Source organism: Trifolium pratense, linkage group LG7 (assembly GCF_020283565.1).
Source record: "Trifolium pratense cultivar HEN17-A07 linkage group LG7, ARS_RC_1.1, whole genome shotgun sequence".
NCBI classification, from domain to species: domain Eukaryota; kingdom Viridiplantae; phylum Streptophyta; class Magnoliopsida; order Fabales; family Fabaceae; genus Trifolium; species Trifolium pratense.
In genome coordinates, this window is record NC_060065.1 from 56,249,224 (window position 1) to 56,265,893 (window position 16,670).

Here is a 16,670-nt window from a genome sequence, read left to right on the forward strand (position 1 = left end):
ATAACAACCTCATTAAATACAATATCAGAATTCAGAAGGTGATGCAATTTATTTGCTTTCCAATTCATAAAACTGACACTACTGTAGCTGTGTGCCATAACCATTGATTTTGATTTTGATTTCTTTCTTCTGTACTCCTATGGTAATGACATGTAGCTACAAGACAAACAAAGACTCTGCAATCTAGGTGTCAAAATTACTAGTATTTTATTTTAACATATACTATCAGATAATATAATTATATGGAGACTGAAAATGGGTGCTGTTATTCTGAACAAATAGAGAACCATATATAACAGCACCCTTTTAGATTGATTTGAGAGAGAGAGAGAGAGAGGTTAGTTTGGCTTGGCTTGTATTGAAAGGTAAGCAAGCAATATCCAACAGAACAGAAACAGACTAGTCTTAGGAGTTGTCAAATGAATAGGTGAAAACTTGTTCAACTTGTTCTTTCATTGTGTAACAAGAAACTACTACTAGTACTACTACTAAAATCACTTGTGTGTTTGTGAAGCAAAATCTCTCAGAGTCTCATCTTTTTGGGAATATATACTAAGTTTGTGATTTTCTTGTGATCAGTTATAGTAGCTTTTTCCCTCTCTTCTTATATATATACTCTACAATTCAGCAATAATCATCACTCACACCTTAGTGAAAAGAAGATTTTACATCATCATCATTTGATTCATCATTTGTGTGTGCTTAAAATGAAGGGAAGATTGTTCTGTTTTATGCTAGTTTTGCAATTACTGATTTGTGTCTCTATAGCTACAAGGTCATTTCCTCCAACTGTTGCAATGTCACATCCAGGTTAGTTAACTAGCACACTTTTTTTGTAGATTAGATTACTACTACTAATAGAAAACTTATCTCATGCAATTAATTACTATGTTTCTATTCTTCTCTTTTGAGCTTAGATCTTAACAATTTATATATGCTTCATTTATATATCAGGCCCAAAAGAAGCACCAGCACCAAACCAAACCATAGAGTCACAAAAGGTATATGCCTTAATTCTAACATTATGTAAATTTGGATGTGTTGTGTATTATATCATATCATAATATCATAATCCTAATAAACATATATAAACTTGTTTTTTGTTGAAGGGTAATGATGTGGTAACAGAAAGTATTAAGTCAGAGAAAATGAAAGAAGTGGTGTATGATGAAGATATAGAGATAAGCAGCAGTGAAATAGGTTCAAGTCCACCAAGCTGTGAGCACAAGTGTTATGGATGCAATCCATGTGAAGCCGTTCAAGTTCCAAGTATTACAAGCAAAAAGAAAAGTCATTTTGGACTTCAGTATGCAAATTATGAGCCTGAAAGCTGGAAATGCAAATGTGGTCCTTCCTTCTACAGTCCATGATGAATGATGATCATTCTACTTTAATATTATTAATTAATATTATTAATATCTTAAATGGAGCATACCTGAACTCATATTATATAGTTCATCTCTTAGGCTCATAATATATGTATTATGTCCCATTGTACAAATCTCAAAAGTGAAAGGATTTAATTATTATTAATTAATTTAGCCATTGTGTGATTTATGATTGCAATGTCAATGACAATATTGCTAATTGTTGGATGGTTTATAAACCCAGTTTTGTTGCCAACATAAAAAATAAATTAAGGATGAAGTTATAGCTTTATTAATTAAGATGTAACTAAGGATTAGCCATGAAACCTAATTGAAGATATATGGATGACAGAGAGATAAGAGGTTAAAAAAAGAAGTTGTCGGACTATAATGTTAAGGACTAATTTGTTACAATCAATAAAGATAAAGAACCGTATGAACTCAGTTGATAGAGACATTGATATATGCAGCAGTTATAGACTTATGGTTTGATACATGAATACTCCACTTATTCCCTTAAGATGAAATTTCAGTCACTCCACTTATTCACGTTAAGAGTGCAATTTCTCTATCATTCAACAAAAAAGAAGAAGATCATTCTCTATATTTACACTGAACTAAAACATAACCAATGTCATACATTTGAACATAGTCCTAGACATACACCAATTCATCCAAATATCACGAAAAACAATCAAATTGATGTTATCATGATGAAAAGTGAAAGCTGCTTGTGTCACTGTATACTAACATAATAAGGCCAGAACACTTGGTATCTAAAAGGATGTCTATTTTTTCCCTTGATTTTAACCAGCCACAACAGCATCGTCATCATCTTCTTCAAACTCCTCTTCTTCCTCATCGTCGTCATCATTGGTCTGCTCCTCGTCCTCATCTTCGTCATCAGTAACAATGAAGCCTCCTAGCGTCTCATCATCGTCGTCGTCGTCATCATCAACAGTTTCATCGCCACTAGTTGCTTTCTTTCTTTTAGAATTGTTACTAGCTTTGACATTACTATTAGATCCTCTTTTGTCTTTAGACCTTGTGGAGTATCTAGGTTTCTTACCTTTCCCCATCTTTGCAACAAGGTCCTTATCATCTTCACTATCACCAGTCCACTCGTCATCCTCGTTTTCTTTAAATACTTTCCGCTTTCCCCTAATTTTCCTCGTCTCATCAGAATCATCCTCATCCTCGCTTTCTTTGCTGGGCTCCTCGAGGAACCACTCCCAATTCTCCGCATTCCGAATCATGCCCTTTGGATACTGGTCAAACTCGTGTTTCATCAGAAGAAAACCAAACTCTGCATTTTCAAACCGAAAGTATCTCAAAAGTATTCAAAAAGCTATAACGGAGAATTCAATAACAAATTCGTGCATAAATGTTCAGGAAAAATAACCATCAAGTAAACAACAGTTAAACAGAATTGAATTATACTACCCTTGGAATTGTATATATTTATCACACAATACCGAAAGTTATATATTTAAATCGTGTACATTACAAAATCTTGCTCTGTTAGAGAACCGGCTTTGACATGAATTCAGCAAAATTGAACACTCATCAACTTGAAAATCTATCTCTCTCTCAATCTCAAGGAAGAAAAAAAAACTAGCTTTTCTGTGAGGTACAAAAGAAACCCAACTAGTAACCATTCCATTTCCATTTCTAACACCAGAAAATTTCATTACGTTTTACCTGTGTTCAAGTTCCAAAGACAAAACAGAAATGCTTATGCAGAATAATCCCATTTAGGTAGTATAATTGAGTTAATATTCCTTAACCGTAAGTTCAAGAAACCAGGAATGAAGCACCAAGAAACAACAAAATCGAAAGACAGACAGAACTTGATTCCATACATAATAATATTGGAACTTGTATTGAATATTTGAATTATACAGTCCTTAAAAGGCTACCAAGCTATCATAACTAAATGGACACACAAAAAACCCTTAAATCATAAACTATGGTACTTGTGATTGAATTTGAATTAAGCCCAGTTTGGATAAACAACTTAATTAAGCACTCATAGCATAAGCACTTACCATATAAGTGCTTACATTAAAGTTATTTCAATAACAAATGCCAAAAACGTCAAACCATTCTCATATAAACTATAACTCTATAAGCTACTCCCTCATGTCACTATTATTATAAGCAAATTTGACTTTTTTGGTATATTAAAAAAGTAAGCTATCCTGAAGAGCTTATTGAAATAAGCTGATAACAACTTAATGGAAATGTCATACACCTTTTCCATAAATTCTCTCAAACAATCTCACAAGTGTTTATATCAGTAAATAAACTCGAATAAATCAATCCAAAAAAAACCCTTAGAATTATACTATCCTTACAAGGCTACACTACACAGATTTGACAGATACCTAAAATCTGCAACTCATTATATACAAACTCTCAAAATCTACATGTTGAATAATGTACTACATCTACATTGCAAATTTTGCTAACACATTTAATTTTTCAAATAAAAAAAGCTGTCTTTTCCAACTATTGATTTTCTCAGAACAAAAAAACATCATCATCATCATCATCATCATCATCATTATCATGCAAAGCAAAGAAACAAAAATTGGTTGAATGAAAAAGATAATACCTTTAACAGGATCAAATTGTGAAACATCAATTTGGTCAAAATCAATCTCACATTCAGAATCTTGATTCTTACTGAAATTGAACCAAATGGGTGTTTTACCACCAGACAAGCAAAAACGATCTCCGAGTTCTAAATGACCCATATCGAATTTCCTGAAGAGATTAAGAGTTCCATCGTTGTTCTTCAAAACCCAAATGGGGTTTCTTCCGATGACTTGAAATGAAACCCTAGGAGACTCTGATTCAGACTCGTTGAGTTGGAATGAAACGTGACGACGAGAAACAGTGTGGTCATCGGTGTTGAAACCAAAACCTCGTCCAAACAAAAGTTTGTCGCTAGTTTGGAGAGGGAATTTGGAACCATCTTCGCCTTGGAACTCCATGGATGATGATTCTTCACAACAACCATCTTTTGATTTCGGTTTGGCGGTTCTAAATATTTTTATTTTTGGCTCTAAATTTTTAGTTTATCTTTAATTTATAATAATAATAAGTTCATTTTGAAAAGAAAAAAAAACCTGTTTTGGTAAACCTTTTTTATATTATTTTTAACTTACCATTTTTTACTTTTACTAAAAAAAAATTACATTTTTTATTTTAATGTTACTTTGTCATTTTATTTGAAAAAAAAAATTAAATATGAATCAAAATATATTTTTTGCATCATTTGATATATATATATATATAGGGAGTACTTCAAGTGAGAGCATGTCTTATAATGAGAGATGAGAGGGATAAATCATAACCCTTAGATCAATTCTTATCATGATCTCCAGTTTTTATAACCAGAGGTAATACTTTCTTCACCCCTCATCCCCTCAAGGGTTGTTGATTCTCTCGCCCGTGTTATCGTTGCGAACTTGCGATTTCTATTTTTTTTCTTTGATTTTGAAATTATGCTATTGTTCATGTGACATCTTGAAACTAATGACACGATCAGATCTTGTATCGTGTTGAAACCACTTTCCCAACTGAAAATAAAGTGGTAAAAATTGATAGCAATGTTTTGGACAAAGTTTTCTGCAAGTTGAAACTATTTGAAGCCATTTTCTTCAACAGAACTTTGTTTTTCTTCCATTTATTAGTGTTAATCCAATTGTATGAGAATTTTGACTTGGTGTCATTTAGCTTTGTTACTTATTAGATGCAAAAGTGGAAATTGGAAAGCATTCAAAAGGGCTGGGTTAATTAGATGCAGGGAGACTGATTTCCTTTTCCTTTTTTTCTTTCTTTATTTCGATGAGATTGGGAGTAAATCCTTATTTAACGATTTCCAAAAAATAATGGAAGAGATGGAACAAGAGTGGGAGAGGAGAAGATGTTTTGCTGCAAAAGGAATAGAGGGGAGTAATTAAATCTTAGCCATGTATTATCATCCAATGGATATTAATTATCCCTCTCATCTCTCATTATAAGACATGCTCTCACTTGAAGTACTCCCATATATATATATATATATATATATATATATATATATAGAGTCAGGATCCGTTGACACCAACTAGTTTGACACCAAATGTTACACCTCTCAATAACGTTTTAACCGATATAAATTTTATAAAATCCACCGTTTGATTGAAAGTTTACATCATATAGATCATTTGTGTAAAATTTCAAATAAATCCAAAATCATTTGATATGTTATTGAGATACATCAAAATTAACGATTTTTGTATTTTTTTAAATGTCGTTAATCTTTATGTGTCTCAATAGCATATCAAATGATTTTGGATTTGTCTGAAATTTTACACAAATGATCTATATGATGTAAACTTTCAATCCAACGGTGGATTTTATAAAATTTATATCGGTTAAAACGTTATTGAGAGGTGTAACATTTGGTGTCAAACTAGTTGGTGTCAACGGATCCTGACTTATATATATATATATATATATATATATATATATATATCAACCAATACAAATTTAATAAGGTAGAACGATTAATTTACCAACCAATACAAATTTAATACTAATAAGCTAGTTTATCTAATATAAATTATAAATTCATCTGTTATAAGTTAATTTATAAATTGCTATTTTTTATTTACCAAAACATGTGTCTTTCTTTATATATTCTCACCTCACCTCTCCTAAAATTATTTGAATTAACTTATTTTTGAGCTTATACGAAACGTATTATGCAAATAATAAGCTTTTATTTTATATATTATTATAAATTTTTAAGGTAGTTTATGAAAAAAATAACTTATAAAAATATAAATTTTGTTGGTAAAAATTTATAAATTAATATAAAAGCTTATTTTTTGCACAGGCTTTTCATAAGAAAAAAATAAGCTAAATCCAAACTTGTTAGGACAAGAACGAATTACGAGTTCAAACTAAAAATCATGAGACGTTCAAACTAGAAATGTGACAACCATGAGACGTACTTAAAAAAGCATATAGATATATCTTCGTCAAAATTTAATTATTAAAGTGTGTGAAAATTTGTTATTTTTTTTCTTTGAGTCGAAGATCGATCATACTACCCAAACTCCTTATGGATTTCATTTCATGTAATTTAAATCACTACTTACTACTATATATCTTCACATATTCTTAAAGATGATTATGTTCAAGACACTTTCATTAGCACATTTGAAGAAATAACAATTCGCATGAATGTTCCATTTATAAGTTATCAGATGATTCTGTATTATTGTCACTGAACAAACATAACCAATTTCATACATTGAACATAGTCCTGACATGCAACAATTCATCCAAATGTCAACCAAAACAATCAAATTGATATTATCATGATGAAAAGTGAAAACTACTTTTGTTACTATATATAAAATTCACAAGGTCACAGCACTTGGTAATAGTAGCTAGAAGGCTGTCTATTTCCCCCCTTGACTTTAACCCGCCACAGCATCATCTTCGAAATCCTCTTCCTCCTCATCTTCATCAGTACCATTGAACAAGAAGACAACAACAACATTAATCTAATCGGGGTGCAATATAATTTAATGCAGGCATACCAGTCAAACTATTGGGCTCAATTTCCAAATGTACCAAAGAAAAAAAGAACTGAAAAGGGGAAAATTTATAACACGTCCAATACATCTTTAGAACATGGGCTCCGAAGATGCATAGGACGTGTTAGAAGATTTTCCCCTTTTCAGTTCTCGTTTTCTTTTGTACATTTGAAAATTGAACCCAATAATTTGACTGGTATGCCTGCATTAAATTATATTGCCTTCCAATTAGATTAATGTTGTTGTTGTTTGCTTGCTCAATGGTACTGATGAAAATGCTATATCACATATGGATGAATCAACTTGTAACGGCTGGACATCTGCTTTTGAATATGAAACAGCGAGACTCCTAACCATGCTCAAAGCTACAAAAAGAGCTATCTCATGATAAATATCAATCATTCGAGTACAATTTATATTCAGGAAAGAGTGGACCAACCAAACAAAAAGATCAAGAATCGCTACCTGAACTCGTGGTTGCACTTCACTGACCACAATTAGAAACTGTGGTGCCAATCGAACTAATATTGCAAATCTAGGCAGTTCTAATAGACAAACATTTGAGGATGCAGAAAGACCGCAAACAGCCATTGATGGTCTTCATGAGGGAACTAAAGTTGATCTTGATGAGGGAACTAATAAAGTGTGGAAGCTTCTGATGTTGGATATAAACAGTCATCGGGTTGATGGAACAGATGAAGTAAGGGCAAATGGTAGGAAAATGAACAAAATATTTTCCGAGGATGAGCAGACTCGTTTACTGCATGGATGCATCTTGTTCAAGGACACAAATGTTTTCTCACTCAAAATGTCTCAGACCATCTTTCCAATTCTGCATTCATGTCCCTTGCTGCTCGATTTCCCCTAAAGATACACGCCACGACAAAAGTACAAGCATGATAGCCACTCCAGAGGAAATACTTGGGAACATAGTATGATGGAATTTGTTAATCCTGTGAATGGTGAAAGGCAAGAAAATTCATGTCATGGGGGTGTTGAGAAAGAATTAAATGCTTTATTTTCATCACATTGCTCCATTGTTACATCTCAATTGTCTGGAGATTTTTCAATTGATCAAAATCTTCAGAAGATAAGATCATTCTGAGACAGCAATGCAGAAGTAAAAGATCAGCTAAGCACAGCCGAGTACGATTTTTGCAACAGAACTTCTTTCAGTAAGCTTTTAGGAATGGCAAGTGCAACCCAGTTACATGAATATGGTCCTGTAGGAGTAGCTATGAGGCATGAAAACCTGGAAGAACTTGAAAAAATCAAACGTCTGATTCTGAAGCAAAACCATGATGCAGAGCAATGGCTATATTTTGAAAATGACCCCTGATTCTGAAGTTCCTGAAGTCGACCGTTATGAACCTGTGAGAATGTTAAAGCCTCATCAAGTGGTTCCTCAAAGAATAAAAATGAAAATAATATAAACTTGAGTTCTCCAAGAGTCTGAAAGCCAAACCTGCAATTGACCATTCTCACAGCATGCTATCCCAAGTCCCTCTTCAGCAACATAGTGATCACAAGCAGCACAAGGTTTTCCACATTTCAGGCCAAATTCAAGATCTAATGGAGAAATCACGGGAATCAGATTTTGGTGACCACAATTATGCCATGAGTAATGAAAACAGCAAGTTAGATTCTGCCAATGTAAAATTAAGGGGCAGGGATCATGGGAAAGAGACAAAAGGATAATTTACATAGTTACATTGGGATAGTTTAAGAATACAGGCACAAGCTAAGGCAGGGAAGAGAGAAAAGACAAAAAGCACAATGGATTCTTCAGCGAGCATGTCGTTCATGCCCCTTTGATTGCACAATGCAGTGAGACATGCAAACATCAATGAAATTGCTGATGCAATCAAAGGGGCATGAACAACATGCTTGCTGAATCTACACATTGATATACATGGGGCTATTGGTCTCGAGTGGCTGAGAGATGTTCCAGCAGTGTGTGACTATTAACATTGAACCATTATTATCTTTGTCTTCCACATTCAGGATCATGCCCTTTGGAAACTAGTCAAACCCATGTCTCATTTCAAGAAAACCAAACTCTGCATTTACAAAATAAACACTATCTTCAAAAGTATTCAAGAAGCTATCACTGATAATTCAAAAACAAACTAAGTAGTCACAAAAAATAAGCATCAAGTGAACAACTGTTAAACAGACTTCAAGTTATAATTGCATATATTTATCACAAACTAGAAAATTATATATTTTAAAATCATGTCATTACAAAAATGTAGCTCTTTTAGAATGCACTTTTGACATGTACTCAACAAAATTAAACAGTCATCAACTTCAAAATCTCTTTCTCTCTCTCTCTCTCTCAAGGATAAAGAACCCTAACCAGTATTTCATTTCCATTTCTAACACTTTTCCGTCCCTATTAACTTAGCTCAGTTGGTAAGGAGATCGCATTATATCCACAAGAGTCAGAGTTCGAACCTGAACACTCCACTTATTCACCTTTAAGCTGGAATTTTTAGCAACTAGACTACTGGACCAAAAAAAAAGAATACAACATTTTTCCTATGGAAATGCATCATAGACATGCATGCAATCATCAACTAAGACATTTTATTTTATTTTTCAAATAAAAAAGCTTGCTTTTCCAAGTATTGATCTTGTTACAGCAAAAAAAACATCATCATCACTTAGTAAAGTAACAAAATTGAAAAACAAAGCGAAAATTAGTGCGATGGAAAAAGAAACAATACCTTGTCAAAGTAAATCTTACTCTCAGAGACTGAACCAAATGAATGTTGTCTCCTCTTAGCACACAAAACGAACTTCCATGGAAGTGCTAGGTTATTATTTTATACTCCAATCGAAATCAAAAAATAGTTGCGAAGAAACGATGTAAATCATAGACGAAGAAAGTGTGCTTGAAACATCTTCGCCTCGATCTTCATGCGATTCTTCGCGAATATCTTTTGATTTCGGTTGCGGTGAAAGATAATAACCTATCACCGATACCTTTCTAAATGTTGTCTTTATACTCATCTTCTACTACTCTTCATGATTTTTTTATTAATTTATTTAAGTGTCATACTAAACGGTGCACCCGATACACTTGTTAAATAAAATATAAAGTTTTTTTTTGTGTACAAATAAAACATAAAGTTAATGTCGATAAAAATAACTTTTTATACTTTTAATGCACGAATTTCAAGACAAAATTTCCTTATTTATTTGCTTAACCGATGCATCGTGTGTACTATTTAACATTTTCTTTTATTTAATTATGTTTAATTATTTTCGAGAGCAAAAAATTAAATAAATTTTTCAAGAGTAAATAAAAAGAAGAAACTTGATCCGGCGGTGAAAATAAAAAAGAAGAAATTTGGCTATTTAAACTTTTCCCCTAAAACAATTTCAAAACAAACATTTCATTTAAAAATCAATTATATCAAAGTCAAAGATATAAATTAATCTGAGTGATAGGATAAATTGAACTCTTTAAATAGATAGTTAAAGTATATCCATGATTCCTATTTATTTGGGAGAGGAGAACTTTGAATGGATTTTTTGGAGACATTAGTCAATTTTATTTTATTTTTTACGAAATTAGTCGATGTTAAATGATAATAATCACCTTATGTATTCTACATTTTCTTCGTTAGAGATAAGTATGCGCTATTAGGCATTGGATGAGATAACGATTAAAAAAATTGAAAGTTTTGGATTCAAATTCGGACAAAAGAGGAAACTTGTACCTATAACATAGTTAGGGTTGGGAATAGGCCAGGCGGCATACAGGGGCCTTCGGCCTGGCCTATATAAGCCTGGCCTGGCCTGGCCTGGTTATTAAAAATGCCAGGCTTAGGCTTTGAAAACGGCCTGTTTACATAAATAGGCCAGACTTAGGCTTCTAAAAAGGCCTACGAAGCCTGATAGGCCGGCCTGTTTATAATAATTATTATTTATATAATATTATTATTTATATCTTATAAAAAAATATTATTTATATAAATATTATTAGCTTTTAATTATTGTGACTTTTCGTAATCGTATTTGTTATTTGATTAGTTTTTAATTATTGTGTTAATCATATTATTAGCTTTTTCTTAATGTTGTAGAAATTATAAAAATTTAAATGTGAACTTTTTAAGGCCTGTTTAGCCTATTTAAAAAAACTATATAGAGAAGTTTTAATGTAACACAGACTTTTAAACAGGCTACAAGGTCAGGCCAGACTTTTAAAAGGCTCAGGCCAGGCAAAAAAAATATCATTTGATAGGCCACAGGCCAGGCTTAGGCCTGAAAAAAAATCGTAGGCCAGGCTCAGGCCTGTCAAGGCCTGGCCTAGCCTGGCCTGTTCCCAACCCTAAACATAGTAACTCGATAGAAATAAGAGCTTTTTCTCACGTCATTCCACTTTCTTTAAATATATTTTAAAATTATTTGCTTGGAATAACCAAGTTATGAATTATTATTGTTAGTTGTTAATGAAAAGTAACTTTATATCATAATTAATTATTATGATCCTAAATCTTGTAATAATAACGGAAAAAAATTACAAAACCATCGATGCTTCTAAAATTATTTGGAAAATAGATAAGAAAAAAAATCCATCAAAAAGCGAAGAACATTTCCTTACTATCTCTAAAAGTGCACATCTTATCTAAATGTGACGAATAGATAACACTTCTTCGATTAAGATACTGAAAAAGATAAATGAATGACAATTTTGGAATAAATGATTTATAAAAGTATTAGAATCAAATTCAAAACATAATAGAAAGCCATTTAAAATGACTAATTTGAAAAAAAAATATATTAAAATGACTAATTTCCCTTAAAAGCAATTAAGTTTATTTATTTCAAGGAATAATATTTTTTGGTCATCTTTTGAAGGAATATATAGGCATGATCATTGGTCGGTTTCGGTTGGGTTCGGATTGAAAATCATCAAATTGATAAAAACCGCAAACATTTAATTTGGACTCAATTCTGACCGTCTATATATTCGGGTTGTTCGGGTGGCTGGTCGAACAAGTCGGTTATTACGGGTTAGATTGAAACTTCGCTTACATCTAAAATTCCTATATTATTCAAAAATTCACAATTTTCGAATAGTTCAATACTTCGTACACAATGCAATAAAAGATAGACGAACTAAATTTAAAAACAAAGAGGGATGAAATGCACTTAATTTGTTTCAAATATGTAAATCTAAAGATAATAAAAGATCAAGTAGAAGAGAAGTAGAAATTAAAATAAATATAGAATATATATTAGAATATCTTTCGCACCTCCTTCATCAACGTATTATAACTTATGAGCTTCGTAAAATATAACATTTCTCTCTTATATCAAATATGGATAAAAACAAGAAAGAGAAGATTATATGAGATTGAGAGGGAGAAAAGAAAAAAAAATTACATCTTAATGGTTCTTCGGTCGGCTTCGGACCTTTCGGTTATAGAGAGATAAATTTTAGAAACTCGCACTCGTTCGTATACAATCGTTCATGCCCGATTTTTCGCAATTATTGACCAGAAACCCAACTCATACCCAATCGAATGTTTTAACTTTTGTCGATTATATCGATTATGAGTTCATGGTCAGGAATATCTATATGAAAGTAATTAAAACAACAAATAAAAATAAAAAATGTCAAAACAAAAAACATAAAAATGTTTGGCATCTATTTTTCGGGTGCTATCTATATCTATAATTTATCCATCTTTGTTTATCGTGTCTATCGAATTCATAGGAACACAAACAACAAAGAAGAACATGAGCAGCTTCATAAACTGCAATCACTTTGTTCTTCACCGTTTTCCTATCATGGCAATGCGCTCTACCTTCAACTATCGCCACTTCTCTCTTCATATTTCAAACGCTTCTACTCAACCACAAGCCCAAGGTATATATATACTACTTTACTCTCTTCAAATTCAGCTCAATTCTGTACTCATACTTGTTTTCAGGGATTGAGACACCTCCACGTGTTGGATTTTTGGGTCTTGGAATCATGGGCACCCCAATGGCACAAAATCTCATCAAAGCTGGGTATGTATCTTAATTACTCCTAGATATAAGTTTGTTAGTAGTTGGTTATTATCATCCTGAAGGTTAAAACTCTTAGAGAGAGTTTGTTGCTCATTTAGTTTCTACAGGAATTAGTCTTCGTAGTTGTGTGGGAGGAAACTCAGTTTACATAAAAAAAAAAGTTAGTTATCATTGTTAGTCGTTATCTTCTTCTCATTTTCATAGACTTTTATGTATAAAAAATAGGATCCAATGTGTTGGAACAACTAGTAACAAAAGGAAATAACGAATAAAGCAAACAATGAACACACAAGAAGTTTGATAACGGAGTTTCCCAAGTGGTGGGTTAGTGTCCGACGGTAGAAGTCGTTACAGTTCGTTTCTATTAGCTAAGTGAATGAATTAGGGTTTGAGTGTTACGCGGTATTTATAATAATTCGGTCCAAATAATAACAACAATACCCTTGAACCATACCGCAGGGGCAAGCGCCTCGCCCCCCCCCCCCCCCAACATTGTATTCATTGTTATTCAATTGATCAAATTATCAATAATATTTGTTCACTACTATTCTATAATTTTCTCCATTTTTGAGTTATATTAAGAATTGAACCCATTTGGGGTTGGTCTAGTGGTGTTGGCTTGGGTCCTTGGAGTATGCTCCTCTCAAGGTCTCAGGTTCGATTCTCCCTAGTGCCAATTTCGGTGGGCTAAGTCCATACAGAGCAAAAAACTCTGGCTTTAAATGAGACCCCCGCAAGTGGGCGGTGGGATTGGTCCCCTCGGATTAGTCGGTCCTAATGCCGGATACCAAGTTTTCAAAAAATAAAGTTATATTAAGAATTGTAATATTGATGTCACACATTTCTGCTAAACTACTAGTTTCTAATGCTTTTTTCATATTTTGTCTTTATTTTTTTTTACATATTTAGGTGTTACTAGTTTCTAATTCAATTTTTATTCTTCAGTCTGACTTATGATTAACATGCCTTAAAAATTTCATACTTTTGTTGTCATTTTTTCTCTTATATATGTGCAAGATGTATACAAGTTCTTCATATCTTAATTAGTTCTCAAAATTTTCCTGTTGTAGAGTTGATTTGACTGTTTGGAATAGGACAAAGAGCAAGTGTGATCCTCTAATCAACTTGGGAGCTAAGTAAGTTCTTTATAATTCACATTTCCATTACTTACACTTTAAAATAACTTAACATTTTCAAAGACACGTAACATAAAGAGAAGATATGCTATGAATTTCAAATTGTGCGTTTGAAGACACGTAACATTTTGTTTCTGTAGATATAAACCATCTCCTGAGGAAGTAGCGACATCTTGCGATCTCACATTTGCTATGCTTGCTGATCCTCAAAGTGCGGTGTGTATATTTCTGTATAGTTTTTTTTTTTTTTTAAAGCTCATGTATAAGTTATGAGTTAGTTATATATGTTCTATTCCATATATCAGGTTGATGTTGCTCTTGGTAAACATGGAGCTGCAAATGGAATAGGTCCAGGAAAAGGGTGCTATATTTAATTCAAAGTATTCTCAATAGATTGCTACAATTTGACAGATAATAGAATTTGAAATGGATATTGATGTTTCCAATACAGCGATTCGCCCGTCTCCTGTTCTCTTTGTGCCCTTATCATCCGACTGATGAAACTTTTTGACTATAGTCTATCCATAGTTATCAACTCATGACGTGCATATATTTTCATCACATTACTAATGTCTGCAAGCCATATATCTATTCAATTGTTTACTTTTTTCAGTAATGAAATGATAGGAAGATATTGTGTTCCGGCTGTATGCTGTGATGTGCCTCCATAGTCTGTTAATAAGCTTAATACCTTATATATTTTCAGATATGTGGATGTATCAACTGTTGATGTGGACACTTCTAAATTGATTAATGGGCAGATAAAATCCACTGGAGCATTATTTTTGGAGGTATGGTTTTCTATACTTTCCCTATCTACTATTCCCTATGGAACATACAGGGTGAGATTTAGTTAGGACATGTATTATTCATTGCATGCTTAAGTTATATGATTAGACGAATATGTAAGCTGTAATGCCTTGTGAAGCGATTTCTGTCTACCTACAGGCTCCAGTTTCAGGTTCCAAAAAGCCAGCAGAAGATGGACAATTGATATTTCTTACAGCAGGTAAATTATCTTCAAGTACTTATAACTCTGTTAAATTTGGCATGTGAAAAGAGTTGGTGAAGGATTTTATTTTATAAGTAGAAAACTCAGCTAGGACGTGTCATGTAAGTTGCAGCACTGATTCCAATAGCTACGTATGTTTGAAATTTTAACTCACAAAGTCTTTGCAAATATAGGTTATACTGTCAAGAATTTCTTCTTATATAGATCCTGTTTTAATACATAACAGCGCAACATTTATTCAGACTTTAGTCATAATAGAGAATGGGGAACTTACAGAAACTGAGACGATGTATATTATATAATATTTCAGGGGACAAGAATCTTTATGATACGGTTGCTCCATTCTTGGACATCATGGGGAAAGTATGTATATCCAGTCCATTAACAAAAAATCTCCGATCTTTCTTTTAAAGCAAACAATTAATTCATATAATATGTATGCTTTATGCTTCAATGCAGTCTAGATTTTACCTTGGTGATGTTGGAAATGGAGCTGCGATGAAACTCGTTGTCAATATGATCATGGGCAGGTCCTTTAAAATTTGTCTCCTGCTTTTTTGCTTCCATTTGACCCTGCGTTTAACATTACTTATTTCTCTCTTTTCCATTGGTTTATAGTATGATGGCATCCTTTTCTGAAGGTTTACTTCTCAGTGAGAAAGTTGGGCTGGATCCAAAAGTACTAGTGGAGGTATTCAGTTATTCGTCAGTTCACAAAATAAAACCTATAGTGTCCGTGTCGGTGCTTCATAGGTCACGAGTATTGAAATAACCATTCTTTTATATTGGGCCCTTACGAAATGGAAATTTTGCAGGTAATTTCACAGGGTGCGATTAGTGCTCCGATGTACTCGATGAAAGGCCCATCCATGATACAGTCACATTATCCGACTGCATTTCCCTTAAAGCATCAGCAGAAGGCAAGTAAATTAACATTCCTTTTGATACTTGTTAGTAACTCTTAAAGTTCAGTATTAGTTTTGTACTCACACAACAGAATTAATGGTTACAGGATCTAAGACTTGCCCTGGGGTTAGCAGAGTCTGTTTCCCAACCTATTCCGATTGCAGCAGCTGCTAACGAGTTATATAAAGTTGCAAAATCACACGGCTATAGCGATGAGGACTTTTCAGCGGTCATTGAAGCATTAAAATCCAAATTTCAGCACTCAGAAAACCAATGAGGTTCTTATGAAGACATGTTCAAGTTGACTTGGAATCAAGTATAGAAAGGTTGCGACTTTGTGAGACTAGTCAATTTAAATGCAATTCCCAAAATGTAGAATATATATACAGTTTCAAGTGAGTAAAATTTTGGTAAAAAATTATTTTCAACAAATATTTTAAGTATAGATGGTCCCTATCTTAACCATTTTTTTTTCCTTGATTTGTTCTTTCATAACATACTTCTTACAAGCAACTTCAAGTAATACTTTTTTTTAATTATGGATGAATTTTTTTGTTACTGCAAGCGCATTTCAACTATATATGATCAGATTGATTTTTTATTACAGAAAAAGTCATTT

General features: G+C 32.7%; 4 protein-coding genes across 7 annotated transcripts; 2 read left to right on the forward strand and 2 right to left on the reverse strand.

The window, feature by feature from the left end:
* LOC123894123 (EPIDERMAL PATTERNING FACTOR-like protein 6) lies at positions 1-1,553 on the forward strand. The gene is made up of 3 exons (XM_045944017.1): positions 1-810; positions 955-1,001; positions 1,110-1,553. Exons 1-3 carry the CDS (start codon positions 708-710, stop codon positions 1,368-1,370), a joined length of 411 nt encoding a protein of 136 aa, XP_045799973.1. The 5' UTR covers positions 1-707; the 3' UTR covers positions 1,371-1,553.
* Positions 1,554-1,878: 325 nt separating this feature from the next.
* Positions 1,879-4,433, reverse strand: LOC123894124 (VID27-like protein). Its single transcript, XM_045944018.1, has 2 exons — positions 3,985-4,433; positions 1,879-2,673 (listed from the first exon to the last, which is right to left on the reverse strand). The coding sequence occupies exons 1-2, from the start codon at positions 4,364-4,366 to the stop codon at positions 2,174-2,176; spliced, it is 882 nt and encodes a 293-aa protein (XP_045799974.1). The 5' UTR covers positions 4,367-4,433; the 3' UTR covers positions 1,879-2,173.
* Positions 4,434-6,599: 2,166 nt separating this feature from the next.
* LOC123894125 lies at positions 6,600-9,940 on the reverse strand. 4 transcript variants are annotated; one of them, XR_006803630.1, is made up of 5 exons: positions 9,697-9,940; positions 8,880-9,027; positions 8,433-8,536; positions 7,433-8,338; positions 6,600-7,332 (listed from the first exon to the last, which is right to left on the reverse strand). XR_006803630.1 is itself a non-coding variant. In XM_045944019.1 (5 exons), exons 2-4 carry the CDS (start codon positions 8,869-8,871, stop codon positions 8,096-8,098), a joined length of 540 nt encoding a protein of 179 aa, XP_045799975.1. In that variant the 5' UTR covers positions 8,872-9,027; positions 9,697-9,940; the 3' UTR covers positions 6,600-7,332; positions 7,433-8,095. The 4 variants fall into 4 exon arrangements, 2 of the variants coding, with proteins under 2 accessions (XP_045799975.1, XP_045799976.1); XR_006803629.1 differs by having other exon boundaries at positions 8,671-9,027; XM_045944019.1 differs by having other exon boundaries at positions 8,679-9,027.
* Positions 9,941-12,644: 2,704 nt separating this feature from the next.
* On the forward strand, positions 12,645-16,483 carry LOC123894128 (glyoxylate/succinic semialdehyde reductase 2, chloroplastic). The gene is made up of 12 exons (XM_045944026.1): positions 12,645-12,851; positions 12,916-12,997; positions 14,068-14,133; positions 14,274-14,349; positions 14,439-14,494; positions 14,840-14,924; positions 15,082-15,142; positions 15,456-15,508; positions 15,605-15,675; positions 15,764-15,836; positions 15,961-16,065; positions 16,158-16,483. Exons 1-12 carry the CDS (start codon positions 12,722-12,724, stop codon positions 16,326-16,328), a joined length of 1,029 nt encoding a protein of 342 aa, XP_045799982.1. The 5' UTR covers positions 12,645-12,721; the 3' UTR covers positions 16,329-16,483.
* The last annotated feature ends 187 nt before the right edge of the window (positions 16,484-16,670 follow it).

Coding starts and splice junctions, on each gene's coding strand:
- LOC123894125 (XM_045944019.1), bottom strand. CDS start 8,871: ATGTGTAGATTCAGCAAGCATGTTGTTCATGCCCCTTTGATTGCATCA. Junction 8,537..8,678: donor TATTCTTAAACTATCCCAAT/GTAACTATGTAA, acceptor TTTCTCCATTAG/ATCTTGAATTTGGCCTGAAA. Junction 8,339..8,432: donor GTGAGAATGGTCAATTGCAG/GTTTGGCTTTCA, acceptor ACATTCTCACAG/GTTCATAACGGTCGACTTCA.
- LOC123894123 (XM_045944017.1), top strand. CDS start 708: ATGAAGGGAAGATTGTTCTGTTTTATGCTAGTTTTGCAATTACTGATT. Junction 811..954: donor TGTTGCAATGTCACATCCAG/GTTAGTTAACTA, acceptor TTTATATATCAG/GCCCAAAAGAAGCACCAGCA. Junction 1,002..1,109: donor AAACCATAGAGTCACAAAAG/GTATATGCCTTA, acceptor TTTTTGTTGAAG/GGTAATGATGTGGTAACAGA.
- LOC123894124 (XM_045944018.1), bottom strand. CDS start 4,366: ATGGAGTTCCAAGGCGAAGATGGTTCCAAATTCCCTCTCCAAACTAGC. Junction 2,674..3,984: donor ACAATTTGATCCTGTTAAAG/GTATTATCTTTT, acceptor TTGAAAATGCAG/AGTTTGGTTTTCTTCTGATG.
- LOC123894128 (XM_045944026.1), top strand. CDS start 12,722: ATGAGCAGCTTCATAAACTGCAATCACTTTGTTCTTCACCGTTTTCCT. Junction 12,852..12,915: donor TACTCAACCACAAGCCCAAG/GTATATATATAC, acceptor ACTTGTTTTCAG/GGATTGAGACACCTCCACGT. Junction 15,837..15,960: donor ATCCAAAAGTACTAGTGGAG/GTATTCAGTTAT, acceptor GAAATTTTGCAG/GTAATTTCACAGGGTGCGAT.